The sequence below is a fragment of the Nannobrachium achirus genome (assembly GCF_963921795.1).
Source record: "Nannobrachium achirus genome assembly, chromosome: 19".
NCBI lineage: Eukaryota > Metazoa > Chordata > Actinopteri > Myctophiformes > Myctophidae > Nannobrachium > Nannobrachium achirus.
In genome coordinates this window covers 56,387,236-56,408,653 of record NC_137826.1, presented here as the reverse complement: position 1 = coordinate 56,408,653, position 21,418 = coordinate 56,387,236, and the positions used below count along the sequence as shown (strand labels likewise).

General features: G+C 42.5%; 1 protein-coding gene across 2 annotated transcripts in view; it reads right to left on the bottom strand.

Annotated features, from left to right (window-relative positions):
- pof1b (POF1B actin binding protein) overlaps window positions 1-18,346 on the bottom strand; it is a 49,478-nt gene extending 31,132 nt beyond the window's left edge. For both annotated transcript variants that reach the window (XM_080749687.1, XM_080749688.1), the window contains exons 1-3: window positions 17,965-18,346; window positions 16,908-17,066; window positions 16,169-16,252 (exon numbers count right to left, since the gene is read on the bottom strand). In XM_080749687.1, the coding sequence (XP_080605813.1) occupies window positions 16,169-16,252; window positions 16,908-17,066; window positions 17,965-18,126 (405 nt within the window). In that variant the 5' untranslated portion in view covers window positions 18,127-18,346. The remainder of the gene's footprint in view (window positions 1-16,168; window positions 16,253-16,907; window positions 17,067-17,964) is intronic.
- Between the last annotated feature and the right edge of the window lie 3,072 nt (window positions 18,347-21,418).

Sequence of the window (21,418 nt, the reverse complement as noted above, 5' to 3'; positions counted from 1 at the left end):
TGCTTTTTTCGTCCGTTTTTCGCCCGCGGACCCGGCCGTTAGACCACCGTGTCCGCCTCGCCTCGCCGAGACGCTTTCAATGAGGTCTCCCGTGTCCTTCTACGAGCAGCGGTTGGGGAGTTACATGCTAGACTCCTCCAGTGTAAACACTGCAGTGTACTTCCTGAAGGCGTGTTTCCTAAACCCACCAGAGAGCCCGGCAGTGTATGCTCTGCGCTGTGATTGGCCGGTAGTGTATCATGTGTGTATGATCTGCAGTGTGATTGGCGGATGATGCAGATGACGTCATTTTGCCGGGAAATCCCGCCCTGTCAAGGCTAAGTAGAAAACATATAAAGAAAAGGCTTTTGGGGCTGAAATGAACGGAGTGGGGGTTCTAAAACTTTAGCGATTTAATAGTTAGGACAATTTTAAGATATGTTTTATAAAAAAAGTTACATAGTATAACTTTAATGTTAAACCACTGGCAAGAAAAGTGAGTACACCCCTAAGTGAAAATGTCCAAATTGGGCCGAAGTGTCGATATTTTGTGTGGCCACCATTACTTTCCAGCACTGCCTTAACTCTCTTGGGCATGGAGTTCACCAGAGCTTCACATGTTGCCCCTGGAATGACCACAGAGCTGCTGGATCTTAGAGACCAGGGATGCCCCACAGATGCTCAACAGGGTTTAGGTCTGGAGACATGCTTTGCCAGTCCATCAACTTTACCCTCAGCTTCTTTAGCAAGGCAGTGGTTGTCTTGGAGGTGTGTTTGGGGCCGTTATCATGTTAGAATACTGATTGTTTCTCTAAGAAGAAACAAAGAAATAATAAAGTAGCACTAGAACTACAGTGTGGTTGCCCAAGTTGGGCAAATAAGCAAGCACAGCACAAGGTGACACATCAAATGCAGAGAAATAGTCGTCTAGAGTCCTTGGTAATGGTAGGTTTCTTGGTCAACTGGCATCGGTGCACAAACATTACGATCTGTGCAGCGGTTTACGAGATTAGCCGCGGACAAAATACACAAACACACACATGGATGTGCAGAGAACGTTAAGAGAGGCGGGGCCTTTTTGTGAAAATATCAAAAATAGCAGACCTCCAAGCTCACAACGCGTCGCAGCTATTGGAGTTCAGCTATTTTCGGTACTTGATACCACACTGAACTAAGCATAATCACGTCAATACTGGAGATGTGGCGTAACGGCATGGGTTTCTACACAGAGAGGGCAATTCTTTCAACAAAAGATGCTGCATTCAAGTTCAGGAGAGTTTGGACAAGGCAATTATTGTCTTGAACGCTGCCTTCAGGTATGGCATGGAAAGAGGGCATTTGCATTTCTTTCACCATAGTAAAAACTGGTCTGGAGAGGGCACTTTTTTACAGACGGATAAAAGGGCAGGGGCTCAAGCCCCCTTTGATGTCTATGTGTGCACATGCCTGAACACACAGACAAAAACAAGTCCTGTACCCAAAGGTTTCCTAGAGTATAAGTACTTAAGTATTGTCATCAACATTGCAGTACTCTATTATGCAGAAGATCCCTGATAAATATATTATTTGTAAACAACAACAACACCTTCTTATTCCCCTATGAGATACAATAATCCATCACAAAGAAATAAGACAGGAGAGTGATTCAGAGTGAGAATGGAATGTTTACTATGGAGAGAGAGAATTCAAGACAGGTAATGGTAATGGTTCAATGGTTTGTGCTCTCTCTGACTTTAAGTATGGTCATTTAAGCAATATTACACAAGAGGGTTTGCATTAACGCGGTTATCCTGCACGACAGCCTTTTCACAGGAACGAGCCGACAGGCGAGTTCCGTAGGAGGGGCTGGAGTGTTGCCCTTAAAAAAAAAAAAACACATGTCAACTTTATTTTTTCATTGTAATTAAGATATTCTATAGGAATTTGTAATTTTTTAATGCCACATTTAGCTACTATGTCCCTAAACGTCAGATGAAAACCGCTAGCCAGCCGCCTAGCATAGTGTGCGGAGAGAGGTTGCGCTTGCTGTCTTTCGTGACCAACGCAGCTGATTTCTTTACTTGATGAGAGACAGTGCAGTAGTGCTCGTTATATGCACGGTTGGAGAGCCTGTTTACCTTTGAGAGCCCGACTACCTGTTGTATAATTGGTCATATACGTGGCAAAGAGTTCATAGGTTCCTTAAGAGATGTCCTTCCCTGGTGTCTGCATGACACCAGGCTGAGCCTTGTAAACCAAAACAATTCTCATTGTTTTTGGTACAGGCTCCATGGCAGTAGATAAGGCCTCATTTCTACCAGACAGAAGGCTGGCCTTGTAAATGCTGCACATGGCATTATGGCAGGACACAGTCACTATGCCTTTAGGGTCAGGTGGTCAGTTGGTCATCAATATGAAATGATAAAAAGATGATATAAAGCCACAACAAAATACCTAAGAAATCCCATTTCATTATTTGCCTCTGAAATGTAATGGAGTAGAAGTATTGAAGGAAGAGGAGTAAATGCCATTCAACTAAGTACAGTACTTATGTAACTAAGTATAGGGTGAATGTAGTGTACTTCAGGTTGTAATGCAGCTGGGTGAGTGTATTAGTGAGTTCACATGTAATAGCCGTGTATTATGGGATGGCGGTGTGAATCCCATTAACTGTGACACGCTAGATTCCACAAGCACATTCCAGTCCCACCACTGTAGTGCACAACCACATGAAAGAGAGAGAGAGAGAGAGAGAGAGAGTGTTTGTCTGCGTGCGTGTGTACATGCGTGCGTGCGTGTGTGTGTGTGCTACAGAGGTCAGGTTTATGTTTAAACACTAGGCCAGTCAATCTGAGGTTTGATCCAAAAGAAATTGCAATAGTAATGGTTCAAGGTTTTTTTTATGATCCTAGGGGGCATCCAAAAACACATGTTAAAAGTTTCCCATTATATTCTTAGTGGATCAAGGTGAATTCAGGGGGTTCAAGTTTGGGTCATACTATACATAGACTCCATAGATAGCTTCATAGTGTCGTTTGACAGCGCTATCATCGGTGTTGTGTCAATTAATGTTGTATTTTATTTGTTTACACCTATTAATATTAATACACTCTCTCTCGCTCTCTCTCTCTACCTCTCTTTCTCTCTTTCTCTCTCTCTCTCTCTCTCTCTCTTCAAACATCAAATCACAGAGGAGTTTTGTTTGAATTAGATAGAGGTGTGTGCGTGTGTGCGCGCGCGTGTGTGTGTGTGTGTGTGTGTGTGTGTGTGTGTGTGTGTGCGTGCGTGCGTGCGTGAGTGTGTGAGAAAAGAGTGCTCTGTAATCTGATATGTAAACACATGACATCATCGCCACGCCTCTCACTGTGCACGTGTGTGTGTGTGTGTGTGTGTGTGTGTGTGTGTGTGTGTGTGTGTGTGTGTGTGTGTGTGTGTGTGTGTGTAACACTAGAGGAGAGAATACAAAGAATCAAGTTGCTGAACCTCTGTGAGACAAAGTGAGAGACACAGAGAGAGAGAGAGAGAGAGGGGATTGGAATGCTATTTGTCCCTAAACAGAGAATACACATGAGCACCGTGACTGATCCAACACTAAGGAAAGCCTTGAATATGAACTAAAGTTGGACGATATGGCCAGTATATTTGGCAATCTATGATTGGATTAGCCCAATCGTCGTTCATTGCCTTCTAAAGTTTGTGTATGCGACCTGACGGTGGCTTCTCTCCTGATTAGGGAGTCTTACTGGTAGAACTTAGTTGATTTATCCCACAGCAGCAGGATGTATTACATGTGTTGTACATTTAAAAGTCTGTAAAAAAAAGTGTCTGTAAAAAAGTACACTTGGATGTTTGGATTGTGCCATTTTGTCGCTGCTGTCGATGGTGCAATCTGTGGTGGGCTACTCTCCTTCCACTTCACTTCATCTCCTAGCTTATGATCTTAGCTTAGTCCTGAAAAGAATATCCTATGGAGTGATGTGTTTTACAATTACAATAAAAGAGTTCACAATTCATGTGTGTTTTAGACATATCGTTTGCTTGATCATTCACCAACCGCTCTTAAAGGGATATTTCACTTTTCAAACAATTTACTGATGCCCTAAAACCAGGAGAAGGGACAACGTGCCCAGCAGACATTACGCAGTTTAAGCAGCCCGTTTCTACAACCGCGACGCGAGACGGGACTACGGCTGCTATGACGTCCCTCCCCTTTTACTGAACTCTTTGGTTCCCATGGCGACGCGTATTACACAGCAGACGTTCCAGCCACTACATGGGAAAGGAGCCTCTGGTGTTGTACAGACGGCCGCGACGACGGCAGGTTGATCTATGGAGCGCTGATCACTTCCGGTCTGCCGTAGCCGCCTCAAAGCTTAAAGTCGCTATTTATTTCCAAAGGCTACAAGGGAGACACGAGGTCACCACAAGGTCACCGTGTCAGCAAGACACCCGAGATGTTGAGAAGACGGAAGATACCATCTTCCCTGGGTAGATCTCTCATGAGGATACATCACACACACACACACACACACACACACACACACACACACACACACACACACACACACGCACACACACACACACACACACACACACACACACACACACACACAGAGGACGGACCACATTCCTTAATGGAGTGTGTGTGTAAACAATGCTTCACTCCAATGCAGTGTGCAAGTCCAATCCCTTGTTTTTGATTTGGTAATGCTATTCTGTTCGGACTCTGATTCTGTACGACTGTGTCCCAAAATTAAACAAATCAGCACCGTGATTTTGGATTGGATACCAGACTGTTTATATGATTAGCAAAATACACACACACGCACACACACAAAGACTCCTTCAGACTGGCAGTATGTGGCATTTAGTTGGCACAAACTAGCGCAAGCTCTAGTCGGCAGGAAAAAAAACTTGTTTTTCTGCTGGAGTGTTGCCAGGTCTCCTCATTATAAGCGACTTTGGGTCTTCCTGTAAAGTTGCTTCATAGTTGCGGGTTTCTTTTGTTTGTTGATTTTCCAAAGTGTAGTTGCTTATTTGGGTCTTGCTTTCAAGATTATAAAAAACAAGCTGACATAAATATGGATAAGTGGTGAAATTGTGGCTTCTTTTGGGCTCGTTTTCATAGACCACTTTGCTTGTTTCACTCACAGAATCTGTCAAATGTGGCAACACACTTTCAGCCCTGTTAGAAAACAAACTAAAGCATTTAGCGTTAGCTTTGCTTTGGAGCTGATCGATTGGTATAGGAGTTGAGAGTTGGGATTGATAATACGGTATTTAGTTCAAGTGTGCGACGTGAAAATGTCTCTGGCTTATTTAGGCCTGTTCTGCAGCAGTAGCAAACTAACGGTCCACTCTACAACCCCCTCAATTCTACCGACTCCTAGAAAAAGACGGCAAAAGAATGAACATCAAGATTTTCTCATCAACGGTTCTCGGCGGCTTTATCGACAGCAAGTGCCTCTTCTCCCGATGGCAGCAGACACTTCCCACCTTCTTCCGCCGCCAACGTCGGTTAAGAGCTGCCTAAAGACTCCAACATGTCATGAAGAGTGTGAGTGTGTGTGTGTGTGTGTGTGTGTGTGTGTGTGTGTGTGTGTGTGTGTGTGTGTGTGTGTGTGTGTGTGTGTGTGTGTGCGTGTGTGTGTGTGTGTGACTATACTTCTGAGGACGGAAACATCCCCAATTGAAGTAGATTTTGAGACATTTTCTTTTTAAAAAAAGAAAAGAAATGCTAGGGATTGGTTTATAATTAGGAAAAGGTTCGGGTTAGGATTTAAAGGTTATGTTTAGGGTTTAGAGATAGTTGCGCCTGATTTAAACTCAGTTGTGCACTGGTGGAAAAATTGAAAAATCGCTGATCTACAAGCTCACACTGAGCAGAATGTTGTTCTGGCTTTAGCTTGTGGTTAAAAAAAAGTTGCATTCATAAAATCACTGTCTTAAATTGTCACAAGTATAGTAATAGAACGTCTGTCTGTCTCTCTGTCTGTCTGTGTGCGTGTGTGCGTGCGTGTGTGTGTGTGTGTGTGTGTGTGCGTGCGTGTGCTGCCTGTAATCAAGTCCAAATGCTTGACATTCTGTGGTTGTGGGAAGAGAATCCTCCACTTAACACACACTTATCACATGCACACACCTAACACACACTTATCACACGCACATCCAAGGACCTTTAAAGGCATTTAGAGACACTTTTAAACACGTCATTTAAACACTTGTAAACACGTTTGCCAACATTTAAAAAAGTCAGTTGAGTGCAGTAGTTCAGATCAGCTGTCACGTAATGGTGTGTGTGTATGTGTGTGTGTGTGTGTGTGCGTGCGTGCGTGCGTGCGTGTGTGTGTGGTCATGAGCAAACCGGTTCAGTTGACAGACAGAGTGGTTAATTGTGTTATTTTGTTTGACCTCGGCGCTCTCTCTTTCAGGGTGTTGACACATCTATTCAGCTAAACGTAGTTCACCACCCTTCCTCCCTCCCCCTTTTCACTCTCTCTCTCTCTCTCTCTCTCTCTATGTCATCAACATGGATCTGTCTCCTGATTGGCTACGATTGCCTTCCATAGTTTGTGTATGTGACATGACAGTTGCTTATCTCCCGATTAGGGAGTCGTACTGGTATTATACACTCTACAAGCTGAGCTGCAGTGCTCCCTAACCTCGCCTACCAGGCTTTCTCCCGGGAGAGAGCCTGGTGTTCGTTCACAACAGACCGTTTGGTTTCCGCCTAAAGCGCGGAAACCACTAGAAGCGCCGTCGCTTTGATTTGGTTCCCTCCGTCTGTTTCCCCAATCCCTTTTAAAATGCTGGAGTAGCCTACGTAGTCTTGCCAGTCGCTACGAGTTGGATTAAAAGATGCACATACCAAACAAATTTTTCGAAAGCAAAACTACGCCTCATCAAGGTGTTTATTAGGTCGGCCCTAAAAGTATGTCCTTGGGTGCAGGGGAATATTTTGGGTTAAAACTGAATCCGGTTGATAGTTCCGGCCAAAGTGTAGTCCGTCTAGGACTACAACATGACGTAAAGTGGTTTCCGCTCCCGACCGGATCAAACCCCGTAAAGTGAAGTGATCCCAGACTAAGTGCTCCCTGCTCGTCGGCATCATTCAGGCACCCCGGAACTGGTGAGCGAGCAAACTGCAGAGATATGTGTTGTCGTCAAAAAGATATAGGCTGTATAACAATGGCATTATATTCATGGGTTACATTTGTAGTCCTACGCCGGCCATGTTGAGAACCAACACAATGTGTTCTGATTCCATCACAGATGTTAAGACATCTTATGGGGCTTTTAAGCTGTGACATCATTTTGTAGTCAGACCTCCAACCAAATTTATTGTCAACGGTGCTGTGTCCCTCGCTATTTCAACAGATCCGAGACAAAAATAAAGACTAAAGTATAATTCTACCACTTTCCTGTCAACAAGAAAGAGAAGAAAAATGAGTAAATAGTAAAAATAGTGAAAAGATTCACGGGCGCTGGGGCCTTTTGTCCCCAAAAGTTCTCCTCTGCATACAAAATGATGTCAGACTTAAGAGCCCCATAAACAAATACCTCTCTTATATCATCATATTTAGGATAGTAAAAAAAAAAGCGAATCTCTTTTTCAATGTCACCAAGTTCACAGAACAAACATCTCCTCTCCTCCTCTAAGTTCACAGAACAAACATCTCCTCTCCTCCTCCAAGTTCACAGAACAAACATCTCCTCTCCTCCTCCAAGTTCACAGAACAAACATCTCCTCTCCTCCTCTAAGTTCACAGAACAAACATCTCCTCTCCTCCTCTAAGTTCACAGAACAAACATCTCCTCTCCTCCTCCAAGTTCACAGAACAAACATCTCCTCTCCTCCTCCAAGTTCACAGAACAAACATCTCCTCTCCTCCTCCAAGTTCACAGAACAAACATCTCCTCTCCTCCTCTGGGGTGGCATTTGAACCCTGCCCGGGTTCAGATCTCTGAGCCAGGTCTCCTGAGGAGGCCTCTACCACTGTGCCTGGGGACCTTTGGTGTGCCCCTGAGAAGGGTCAAGTGTGCCCCTTGAAACTGCTTGAATGCCAGTATTGTATTTAAACAGCCGATCTACAAGCACACAACGCCTCGCGGTGTGCTTGTAGATCTGCTGTTTTCACTACTGTTGTGCAACAGCCTTGTATGATGAAGCAGGGCTTTACTTTGCGAAGAAACGTACACATTTGAAACTTGGATATGCAAGGTTTCTTCACCGACAGTGACGATATTTACACCCCCTCGTATTATGTTGGTGTGCCCATGGATTCTTGGCACATGAAAAGTGAGCCCATGCAGAAAAAAAGTTGAGAAACACTGGTCTAAAAAGCCCGTCCTGGACAGGAATCTCCTGACATAAAAAACAGATGAGATGACACCACCTCGTCACATCACACCTCCCAGGGCCTCCTTACAGGACAGCCAGCATGAACTGGGCCTTTACACTTATTATATGAACATGAACTGGGCCTTTACACTTATTATACCAACATGAACTGGGCCTTTACACTTATTATACCAACATGAACATGAACTGGGCCTTTACACTTATTATACCAACATGAACTGGGCCTTTACACTTATTATACCAACATGAACATGAACTGGGCCTTTACACTTATTATACCAACATGAACATGAACTGGGCCTTTACACTTATTATACCAACATGAACATGAACTGGGCCTTTACACTTATTATATGAACATGAACTGGGCCTTTACACTTATTATACCAACATGAACATGAACTGGGCCTTTACACTTATTATACCAACATGAACATGAACTGGGCCTTTACACTTATTATACCAACATGAACATGAACTGGGCCTTTACACTTATTATACCAACATGAACATGAACTGGGCCTTTACACTTATTATACCAACATGAACATGAACTGGGCCTTTACACTTATTATATGAACATGAACTGGGCCTTTACACTTATTATACCAACATGAACATGAACTGGGCCTTTACAATTATTATACCAACATGAACATGAACTGGGCCTTTACAATTATTATACCAACATGAACATGAACTGGGCCTTTACAATTATTATACCAACATGAACATGAACTGGGCCTTTACAATTATTATACCAACATGAACATGAACTGGGCCTTTACAATTATTATACCAACATGAACATGAACTGGGCCTTTACAATTATTATACCAACATGAACATGAACTGGGCCTTTACACTTATTATACCAACATGAACATGAACTGGGCCTTTACACTTATTATACCAACATGAACATGAACTGGGCCTTTACACTTATTATACCAACATGAACATGAACTGGGCCTTTACAATTATTATACCAGCATGAACATGAACTGGGCCTTTACACTTTTTATACCAACATGAACATGAACTGGGCCTTTACACTTATTATACCAACATGAACATGAACTGGGCCTTTACAATTATTATACCAACATGAACATGAACTGGGCCTTTACACTTATTATACCAACATGAACATGAACTGGGCCTTTACACTTATTATACCAACATGAACATGAACTGGGCCTTTACAATTATTATACCAACATGAACATGAACTGGGCCTTTACACTTATTATACCAACATGAACATGAACTGGGCCTTTACAATTATTATACCAACATGAACATGAACTGGGCCTTTACACTTATTATACCAACATGAACATGAACTGGGCCTTTACAATTATTATACCAACATGAACATGAACTGGGCCTTTACACTTATTATACCAACATGAACATGAACTGGGCCTTTACAATTATTATACCAGCATGAACATGAACTGGGCCTTTACACTTATTATACCAACATGAACATGAACTGGGCCTTTACACTTATTATACCAACATGAACATGAACTGGGCCTTTACACTTATTATACCAACATGAACATGAACTGGGCCTTTACACTTATTATACCAACATGAACATGAACTGGGCCTTTACACTTATTATACCAACATGAACATGAACTGGGCCTTTACACTTATTATACCAACATGAACATGAACTGGGCCTTTACACTTATTATACCAACATGAACATGAACTGGGCCTTTACACTTATTATACCAACATGAACATGAACTGGGCCTTTACACTTATTATACCAACATGAACATGAACTGGGCCTTTACACTTATTATACCAACATGAACATGAACTGGGCCTTTACACTTATTATACCAACATGAACATGAACTGGGCCTTTACACTTATTATACCAACATGAACATGAACTGGGCCTTTACACTTATTATACCAACATGAACATGAACTGGGCCTTTACACTTATTATACCAACATGAACATGAACTGGGCCTTTACACTTATTATACCAACATGAACATGAACTGGGCCTTTACACTTATTATACCAACATGAACATGAACTGGGCCTTTACACTTATTATACCAACATGAACATGAACTGGGCCTTTACACTTATTATACCAACATGAACATGAACTGGGCCTTTACACTTATTATACCAACATGAACATGAACTGGGCCTTTACACTTATTATACCAACATGAACATGAACTGGGCCTTTACACTTATTATACCAACATGAACATGAACTGGGCCTTTACACTTATTATACCAACATGAACATGAACTGGGCCTTTACACTTATTATACCAACATGAACATGAACTGGGCCTTTACACTTATTATACCAACATGAACATGAACTGGGCCTTTACACTTATTATACCAACATGAACATGAACTGGGCCTTTACACTTATTATACCAACATGAACATGAACTGGGCCTTTACACTTATTATACCAACATGAACATGAACTGGGCCTTTACACTTATTATACCAACATGAACATGAACTGGGCCTTTACACTTATTATACCAACATGAACATGAACTGGGCCTTTACACTTATTATACCAACATGAACATGAACTGGGCCTTTACACTTATTATACCAACATGAACATGAACTGGGCCTTTACACTTATTATACCAACATGAACATGAACTGGGCCTTTACACTTATTATACCAACATGAACATGAACTGGGCCTTTACACTTATTATACCAACATGAACATGAACTGGGCCTTTACACTTATTATACCAACATGAACATGAACTGGGCCTTTACACTTATTATACCAACATGAACATGAACTGGGCCTTTACACTTATTATACCAACATGAACATGAACTGGGCCTTTACACTTATTATACCAACATGAACATGAACTGGGCCTTTACACTTATTATACCAACATGAACATGAACTGGGCCTTTACACTTATTATACCAACATGAACATGAACTGGGCCTTTACACTTATTATACCAACATGAACATGAACTGGGCCTTTACACTTATTATACCAACATGAACATGAACTGGGCCTTTACACTTATTATACCAACATGAACATGAACTGGGCCTTTACACTTATTATACCAACATGAACATGAACTGGGCCTTTACACTTATTATACCAACATGAACATGAACTGGGCCTTTACACTTATTATACCAACATGAACATGAACTGGGCCTTTACACTTATTATACCAACATGAACATGAACTGGGCCTTTACACTTATTATACCAACATGAACATGAACTGGGCCTTTACACTTATTATACCAACATGAACATGAACTGGGCCTTTACACTTATTATACCAACATGAACATGCAAGAATGGATGTAAAATGGAACGATGCATAGCCTGGATAGACGCTACCCTGCGTGTCCTCCCGTCATGTGCTAAAGCAGGGGATAAAGTTCTCAGAATATTGACACTAGGGTACAAGTGCTTAATATAAAAAAGGAGAAAAAAAGGTTTCTATCACACAAAGATTTGGAGGGCCCCCTGTAGTAACTCTGAGGACCCCCTAGGGGTCCCGGACCCCCTGTTGAAGACCCCTGTGCTAAAGGCTAATCTCCCTGCGAGTTATCTCGTTAAAAAAAACATTCACGGTTTCCCCGATTGCCCGTGGCAAGTAAATGAAAGGTTTTGCGCATTCAGGTTGCCTGAAAGGTACATGCATTTGAGCGAGGAAGCAAGCAAATGTCTTTAGTTTGTTATAAACACAATCCAATCCAATCCACTTCATTTATAGAGGAAATTTAAAACAACAGCTCAAAATACACAAAAAATATACAAAAATACTAAGAGCAAAACAACAAACAGGGGGAGAAAAATCACATAGAGGGTCCGGGGCCCTAGGGGGTCCTCAGAGTTACTACAGGGGGTCCTTCAAATCTTTGTGTGATAGAAACTTTTTTCTCCTTTTTTTAAAAATTAACCACTTGAACCCTAGCATCCATATTCTGAGAACTTTGCCAAAGATAGCAGATCTACAAGCCCACAACGCCTCGTTGTGAGCTTATAGATCAGCTATTCTTGGCAATGAGGTTTGCTTTATGGTTGTCTTTGAAATTAAATTGTTTGAGAACCACTGGTATTGTAATGGTGTAGCAGACATGAAGTACACATGCTACTGTAGCTCTGAGAGTTTGAAAAAGAAACCGGCTCCGGAAACGGTTCCAAAATGTGACGGAACCCATTCAGATTCCTCGATGTCGGATCCGGTTCTGTCTCTCTGCCTCTCTCTGTCTGTCGCACCCCCAACAACAAGGACAGGCTGTCACGATCATGACATTTTACCTGATTAAATGTCACTCAGATAATTGTGATTTAACCTAAACATACAAAGAAATTACTGACATATTTGACAACGTTATACTTTATAAAGAACATTGATAGTGGAAATAGCCAATCTCTCTCTCGGTCGTCCTCAGACGAGCTTCCATCGGAGTCTCCGATCTTTCCGGTTCTCCATACACCCGGCCAGCTCCGAAGAGCTTTCTACAAGCTCACAGCTGAGCTTTTGACGATTTTGACAAAATCATTTGGGATTAGCTGAATTATTTTCATGGCTGTCTGGTTAAGGTTAGGTTTTTCATGGCTCTAGGTCGTACATTTAGAAATATCTGAGAACTCTTCCCACCTCAGTATCTTTTGTTAATTATTTTTGTAAATTATTGCGACCATTAGGTCGCAATAATTTATCAGTCTGTCCATCACGTCACCTCACACTTTTCCCCTACTCATATCTCCACCACCGTTGCCCCTATCCATGACAAACTTTGCACACACACTCCTTGGATGTCATTTCTCACATGGCCCTCTTCTAGCGCCACCATCAGGCCGATTTCTGCAAAACACCATTTTGGGCACTGCTCCTACACATTTTGGCCTGAAATCACAAAGTGGTACACAGTACCACTTCTGAAGTCATGTCATCAACATGGATCTGTCCCATTTCCCATATTCCCTCCTGATTGGCTACCATTGCCTTCTAAAGTTTGTGTATGCGACCAGACGGTCGATTATCCCCCGATTAGGGAGTCTTACTGGTTAATGATGTCATTTGTTTCTATGATATCCGTCCACTCAGCGCTTCCCCAGGCTGTGTTGACAAGAGAGAAGAACACCTGCCTGGTGGTTATGTCATCAACACAAGAAACTACTTCCATGGCTGTAGGGAGAACATTTACTGTACTCCATATGCTGGTGTTACTGCCACACACACACACACACACCCACACACACACACGCACACACACCACACCCCTATACACACACCATGCCTCCTGGCATACGTTTAACTTAACCGGTTCACACCGGTTAAGTTTAAATTGCTCCCAGCTCAATGAATCTCTCTCACACACACTCACACACACACACACACACACTCACACACACACACACACACACACACACACACACACACACACACACACACACACACACGCGCGCGCGCGCGCACACACACCCCTACGGCAAACGGTTGCAGGCACACCCAAAGCGAGGAATTTGAGTCTGTCAGACAAAAGATTTCAAAATACTACTGTTGGTTCATAAAGCATTGAATGGTTTTAAAACACTAGTGTTGGTTCATAAAGCATTGAATGGTTTGAAACACTAGTGTTGGTTCATAAAGCATTGGATGGTTTAAATACCACCGCACTCCACCATGTAGACATGCATCGTGCAGGCCCTCTTATCCAGACAGTGTGAGGTCAGAATAAGCGGAGTAAACGTGAACTCTAGCCAGTATAATGGACGAGGTGAACGGTCACATACTGTAAGTGGAGTGCAGAGAGAAGCGTGCAGTGTCTCAGAGAAACTATAGGACAGCAGGTAAACAAGGAACCTAGCATCAGTCTGGACAGAATTACATGCTGACGCTGTACATTTGAAACTATGGGGCTGTTAAGTATGACATCATTTTGTAGGCAGAGGAGAATTTCTGCCCCCAGTTTCCGTGAATCTTTTTACTATTTTTACTATTTACACATTTTTCTTCTCTTTGTTGTTGAAAGGAAAGTGTTAGAATTATACTTTAGTCGTTATTTTTGTCTCGGATCTGTTGAAATAGCGAGGGACAGAAAATGCTCTGGGGGCAGAGTTCTCCTCTGCCTACAAAATGATGTCACGGCTTAAAAGCCCCATAGGTTACCAGGTAAGCAATGAGCCAAGCATCCGTTTAACCCATTTTAGGCCTGAGGACGATTCTAAAAATGCCTTCTAGGTTTTCTGAAAAACGAAAACAATATACAGTATACAGTATATAACGTATATATCGGCTGCAAGCTATTATTTGTCAAAGTTATTGACACAGCCCATATAGAACCACACACAGCAATAATTTCATCCAACTTAACATTGAGGTGCCCACAATATTTAGGCCGGCTTTACACTGCCACTGAAATCTAGCCTGAATCAGATCTGAGTCACTTCAAAAGTGGAATCCGATTTTTTTTAAATAGTCTAAATCCAAACATGTCACATTCAGGTCACATGAAATCCGATTTTGAAAAACCACATCCAGAGGTAGTTTCAAATCCGATCCATATCGGATCTGAGGACATCTGACACAGTCTGAAAGCAGCAACCACATCCACCCCATTGAGTTATATGCAGGTCACATACAAGTCACATCAAACTGGCCCAAGCGTCACTTGCTGCGCGAGCAGCGCGACCCGATCACGGCTGTAAATTACATCATTACAGAGCGCGAGTATTTACTATTTGATTACAGCCCACCGCAGGGCAGCTTTGGGCTAACGCTGTCTGAACGCACAGATCAGATCTGTGTCACTTGCAAATGCAGTGTGAAAAGTCGGGCCAAAAGATCAGATTTGAGAACAAATCGGATTTGGGCTGGATTTGACTGCAGTGTAAAGCCGGCCTTAGGTGCCCAGTGCCCAGTCTTCCCGCACCCTTATTGTGAAGGGCTCCACGTTGGTTAAAATAGCTGATCTACAAGCTCACGTTGTCTCGTGGATGCAACGCGTTGTGAGCTTTCAGATCAGCTATTTTCGCAGTGCAACACGCATACGACAAAGTATAGTCAGGCTTTACTTGCGAGTTGCGACTGCGAGACGTAACGAGGAGGAGATTCACAGTGCTTCATGTGATGACCGCCGCATGAACGGCCAACAAAGAAAGTTCAGTTCACGTTAGCCCACAATATGAATGTACGATCGTTCATTGAACATGTTCGGGTACAACACTGCCCAAGGCACACCAGAGCTCTCTCTCTCTCTCTCTCTCTCTCTTTCTCTCTTTCTCTCTTTCTCTCTCTCTCTCTTTCTCTCTCTCTCTCTCTCTCTCTCTCTCTCTCTCTCTCTCTCTCTCTCTCCTCTCTTTCTCTCTCTCTCTCTCTCTCTCTCTTCTCTCTCTCTCTCTCTCTCTCTCTCTCTCTCTCTCTTCTCTCTCTCTCTCTCTCTCTCTCTCTCTCTCTCTCTCTCTCTCTTTCTCTCTCTCTCTCTCTCTCTCTCTCTCTCACATAAAACATGTCACCACACGTTGCAGGTGTGTGTTCACCGTGTTATGAGTTATTACTGTACATGATATTAATCAAAACACGTATCCTGCAGCTGTGCGTGCGTGCGTGCGTGCGTGCGTGCGTGTGGTTCTAAAGCCAGTAAATCCTTCATCAAGTCGGGTTCGGTTTGGGGTCAGAAAACATTTAAGTCTTTATAAAAGTTGCACTCGTAACGAGAGTTTGCTTTTGAAGCACAGCAATACAAAGACGTGCACGCTAACACACGTGTGGTCGAGCTTGTGTGCGTGTGCGTGCATGTGTGTGTGCATGTGTGTGTGCGTGCACTAACCTCCTCTTCCTCCATGCTGGGAACTGGACTCTTGATGGGACTGGAAGAATGACTGAAGACTGACGAAGACTTTCTATTGGTCACCTGAGAGAGAGAGAGAGCTATCAGAAAGTCATCCCGTGGTCGGCGGCGAGGGACCCCCGCAGGGCGGCTGACTCATGTAATGTTATTTTCCAGTGTTGAATAATGGTTTAAAGAGGAATTTTCGGCAATAAGAATTAATGCAATACTGTTATTTATTATTAAAAGTTACTTTTCATAATTAAGAAACGTTTTATTTAAGCCCAAAAGCCAATCACAACATCATATTGTGTAACGTCAGTCGCAACCGCTGGATGTGCAGCGCAAAGAAGGCAGACGAGCCCAAATGGAGCGCAGACCGTCCCTCTACTCACGTCATGGTGTCTGAAGACCAGGTCAGACCGTCCCTCTACTCACGTCATGGTGTCTGAAGACCAGGTCAGACCGTCCCTCTACTCACGTCATGGTGTCTGAAGACCAGGTCAGACCGTCCCTCTACTCACGTCATGGTGTCTGAAGACCAGGTCAGACCGTCCCTCTACTCACGTCATGGTGTCTGAAGACCAGGTCAGACCGTCCCTCTACTCACGTCATGGTGTCTGAAGACCAGGTCAGACCGTGCCTCTACTCACGTCATGGTGTCTGAAGACCAGGTCAGACCGTCCCTCTACTCACGTCATGGTGTCTGAAGACCAGGTCAGACCGTCCCTCTACTCACGTCATGGTGTCTGAAGACGAGGTCTGCCTCGTCCTGGCTGCTGCTGACGCTGATGCTGGGCAGGTTGTGGTAGTTGAGGTACTGCTGGTTCTGCAGGAACACCGGGCTCACCGGACCCACCGGGTTCACCGGGGACAGGACCATGTAGGATTGGACCTGCTGGGGTGGACGAAATGGAAAAATACAACATCACCATATTTTCCCCGGCTGTATGGCGATAGACGATCTCATCACGATTCCTTTTCATGTGTTTTTTTTTTTAAACGAGCCCGAAATAAGCGATTATGTGGGTCACATGATGAGCAGTTTACAATTATATAATTGTAAAATCTAGTAATGATATAATTTATCATTATTTATAAGGCAACATTCCGCTGCCTCCCAAATTATCGAAACAGGTGGTAGACAGGACCATTGAGTGATTTCGCACAAGTGATTTCAAATTCCAAGACTAAGAAAAATAATCACTTGCACAGAATGTATTGACAGAAAGTAGCTCATAACATCTCTACGCTGTATTTTTATCAAACAAACAATCGGCAGATAGAAAGAGGATAATTCAAGCTTTCTTTACAGGTGCAATGTTGGTGAGTTTAATGTCGTTATAAGGTGCGTTCAAATCTGAACAAGACGACGTGTGACCAGGCACGGCGCCAACGAGCCAAACGGGGCTACACGAACGCCGCAAACAGTCGCCTTTATCTTCGCTCCAGTTGGAAAAATCCCAACTGAAGCGACCTTCGCTTTGCCCCACTCCACCCATCGTGTCCTGACAGCCAATCGCCGTTGCTAGTAATAATATAGTAATAAAAAAATAAAATAAAAAGGTCACATCCCTAAGACAACAATTTGATTATAATAAATGTACCCCCTTTGATTCCAGACAGAGACATGAAATCAAAGGAGGTGCATTTATTAAAATTCAATTATCTTAGGAATACGACAAAAAAAAGGTCAATTTGGGGGTGAACTATTCCTTTAATCCTTAATCCTTTTTGCTTGTTTCTGTACTTTTAACTGTTAAATAAAGTATGAATGCAACATCCACCGCTCTGACCTGCTGTTGCTGCTGCTGCACGGGGACCAGCTGGTATCCAACGGAACCAACGGAAGCTCCGTTCACCGCGCTGTACTGGACCGGAACCGTCCGGTATGACGTCACAGCGGCCGGATCAGAGGACACGCTGATGGTCCGGTATGACGTCATGTTGTTCATCATGGTGTCCGCGGACCGACCGACCGACCGTCTGTCTGACGCAGGTAACAATAAACAGAGAGTCTAAAAGAGAAGAAAAGACCTCTGAAGTGAAGGTCCCGTCCTCTGCAGAGCTCTGGTTAGACGTTTACATGAAGCAGAGTGAGAATTTAAGTGTGAATTGAACGTTAAGTCGTGCAGAAACGGATGGAAACACAGACAAACGCAGCGCAGCGCAGCGGCTCCAAACACCTGTAGAACAACAAGCAGCCAGCAGGAAGAGACCAGCTCCTCCTGGATGCGTGTTGCCAGGTCTGTGAAAACAAGCCACCCCCCTAACAAAAAATTAAAGAGGGGCAGGGCGAAAGTTTTATTGTCTAAATTATGTTGTTTTAGAGCAGTGGTTCTCAACCTGTGGGTCAGGACCCCCAGGGGGGGGGGGGGTCCCCATATTATTTTGGGGGTCCCCAGAATGATTAACCTATTTTGCAAAATTGTTTTCTCACTCAACAGTAAACAAACCAAGTTTAAGTGTAGACTATAGAGGGTAGCTGCACATTGCTAAAGTGACAATTTAAGGACTTTTTAATAGGCTACATCTAGGGCCAAATTGTCAAATATTAGATGCAGAAATTTTGAAAATAGCAGATCTACATACGAGGCGTTGTGAGCATGTAGATCTGCTATTTTCACCATGTTATACCTATTCAACTCTTGTGCTCATCAGAATGGGGGGAGGGGGAATCACTTTATGTATCTCATAACATTGTAATACAGACGGATAGAACATAGTAGGCCTACTTTTAGGATAACATCAATTACAAAAGCAGAAAAGAAATAATAAATAATTAAAAACAGGGCAATAAAAACAACAGAATAATAGTCTATTTACAAGTCACTAGTTGCAGCCGTTTGAAGGTGACTTTTCAGACCGATTTTGAAGGAGGCTAGGGATTTGGGGGTGAGTTAGTTCACCCCCAAAATGACATTTTTTAGTCATGCCACGGAGACTTGAGTTCAATAATATTATTTTGTATTCCTCACATTCCTAAGACAAAAAATTGATTATAGTAAATTTACCCCCATTGATTCTGGATGGGGACCCACATGCATGGGCCTGGATCTACAAGTTCAGAACGTATAGTGATCAAATAGCTGATGCTATTAGCTCATTTATATAAGGGTCGGCTTTAAGGAAAGCCCAAAGTCGTTTTTCCTTATAATAAGCGGACTTGGCAACAATGCTCCTGGACATTGTGGACATCCCCGCGGGGCGGGGTCTCCTCCTCCTGCTCTCCTCAATGAGAGCTGTGAATGGTGAGAGGGCGACATCTGCCGGCCAAACATACACAATACAACAGCAGTTGATCCAACGTTCTTTTTCATGGTTTGTCTGAATGGGATTTTTACACAATATAAAATAAATACACTTTATGTTTATTTACGCTATATAAAAAAATAAATGTCTATAGATGTTTATCTATATAATAGATGTCAGATATATTTACACAATATAAAATAAATATAGTTCTGTATTTATTTAGTCCCCACCCCTCATTTCTCACATGGCCCTCTTCTAGCGCCACCATGAGGCCGATTCTTGCAAAACACATATTTGGACACTGCTCCTACAATTTCTGCCTTAAAATCACGCAAATCGGTACACAGTATGTCTACACTCATGTCATCAACTTGGATCTGTCCCATATAGCGCCACCTTCAGGCCGATTTTTTAAAACACATTTTTGGACACTGCTCCTACAATCTTTGCCCTAAAATCACGCAAATCGCTACACAATATGTCTACACTCATCTCATCAACATGGATCTGTCCCATATAGCGCCACCTTCAGGCTGATTTTTTAAAACACATTTTTGGACACTGCTCCTACAGATTTTGCCCTATCACGCAAATCGCTACACAGTATGTCTACACTCATGTCATCAACATGGACCTGTCCCATATAGCGCCACCATCAGGCCGATTTTTTCCAACACATTTTTGGACACTGCTCCTACAGATTTTGCCCTAAAATCACAGCAAATCGGTACACAGTATGTCTACACTCATCTCATCAACATGGATCTGTCCCATTTAGCGCCACCTTCAGGCCCATTTTTTAAAACACATTTTTGGGCACTGCTCCTACAGATTTTGCCCTAAAATCACACAAATCGCACAGTATCTCTACACTGTAATCCCTGACGCGTTGACTTAACTCAAAAAAAGTACAGAAACTCATTGCCTCAAAAAAAATGAGTTAACGTACAAACAGTAATGGTGAGTTAGAGAAACTCGTTAATTCTGAGTAAGCAGTACGATTAGCTTGTTCATTCTGAGTAAGCAGTACTTGTTTATTTTGAATGTGCACTACACAACCTGTTTATTCTGAGTAAGCAGTACTAGGTTATTCTGAGTGTGCACTACACAACTCGTTAATTCTGAGTAAGCAGTACTAGGTTCTTTTGAGTGTCTAGCACTACAAAACATGGTCATTCTGAGTAAGCAGTACTAGATTCTTTTGAGTGTGCAGCACTACAAATGTGTTTTTTCTGAGTAAGCAGTACTAGGTTATTTTGAATGTGCTGTATGTGTTGCAGTGCTATAAACATGGTTATTCTGAGTAAGCAGTACTTAAAACATATATGTAGCCTAAATCCCTTAATTAAATGTCCTTTCCTGAAAATTCTATAACAAATCAAATTCTTAAAATTCCTTGAATTTAGAATTCTACTATACAATTACAACACTTACTTTATAACATGCATGTGCAAAACAATAATCCAAAAACAAAACAATGCATTGAGGACACTTCAACTAAAGTTTATTTTCAAATGTCATGTTCACCAGGCAGAACCTCTTCCATATTTTAGCATTTCTTTGTGTGATCTTTCTTAAGACCCACTTCTTCATACTACAGTCACACAAAAGTAGATGTACAAGCTCAAAGGGCATACAAAGCAGCATTACAAGGTTAAACCAACATATTATATAGACAGAGCTGTGTTGAACAACACATTAGCAAGAGATTACCATTTAGCTTTCAACTTCTTTCTAAATACCCAACTTAAAATGTAGTAATATAAAGCTAACCTAATTGTTCAGCCGCAATTGTTTTAATAAATAAAATCACATCCCGTCTCAAAACAGTTGAGTTACTTTACATGTTTGTATAGTTCTTTTTTTTTTTTAGAGCTCATAAGTTACAGTGTGAGGGCTTTATTCCCCAATCCCAGCATTACCTTATGAATGCATGTCCATTTCCCATGCATTTTGGGTAATCCAATTGCAGTACATGTGTACAAGGCCAAATAA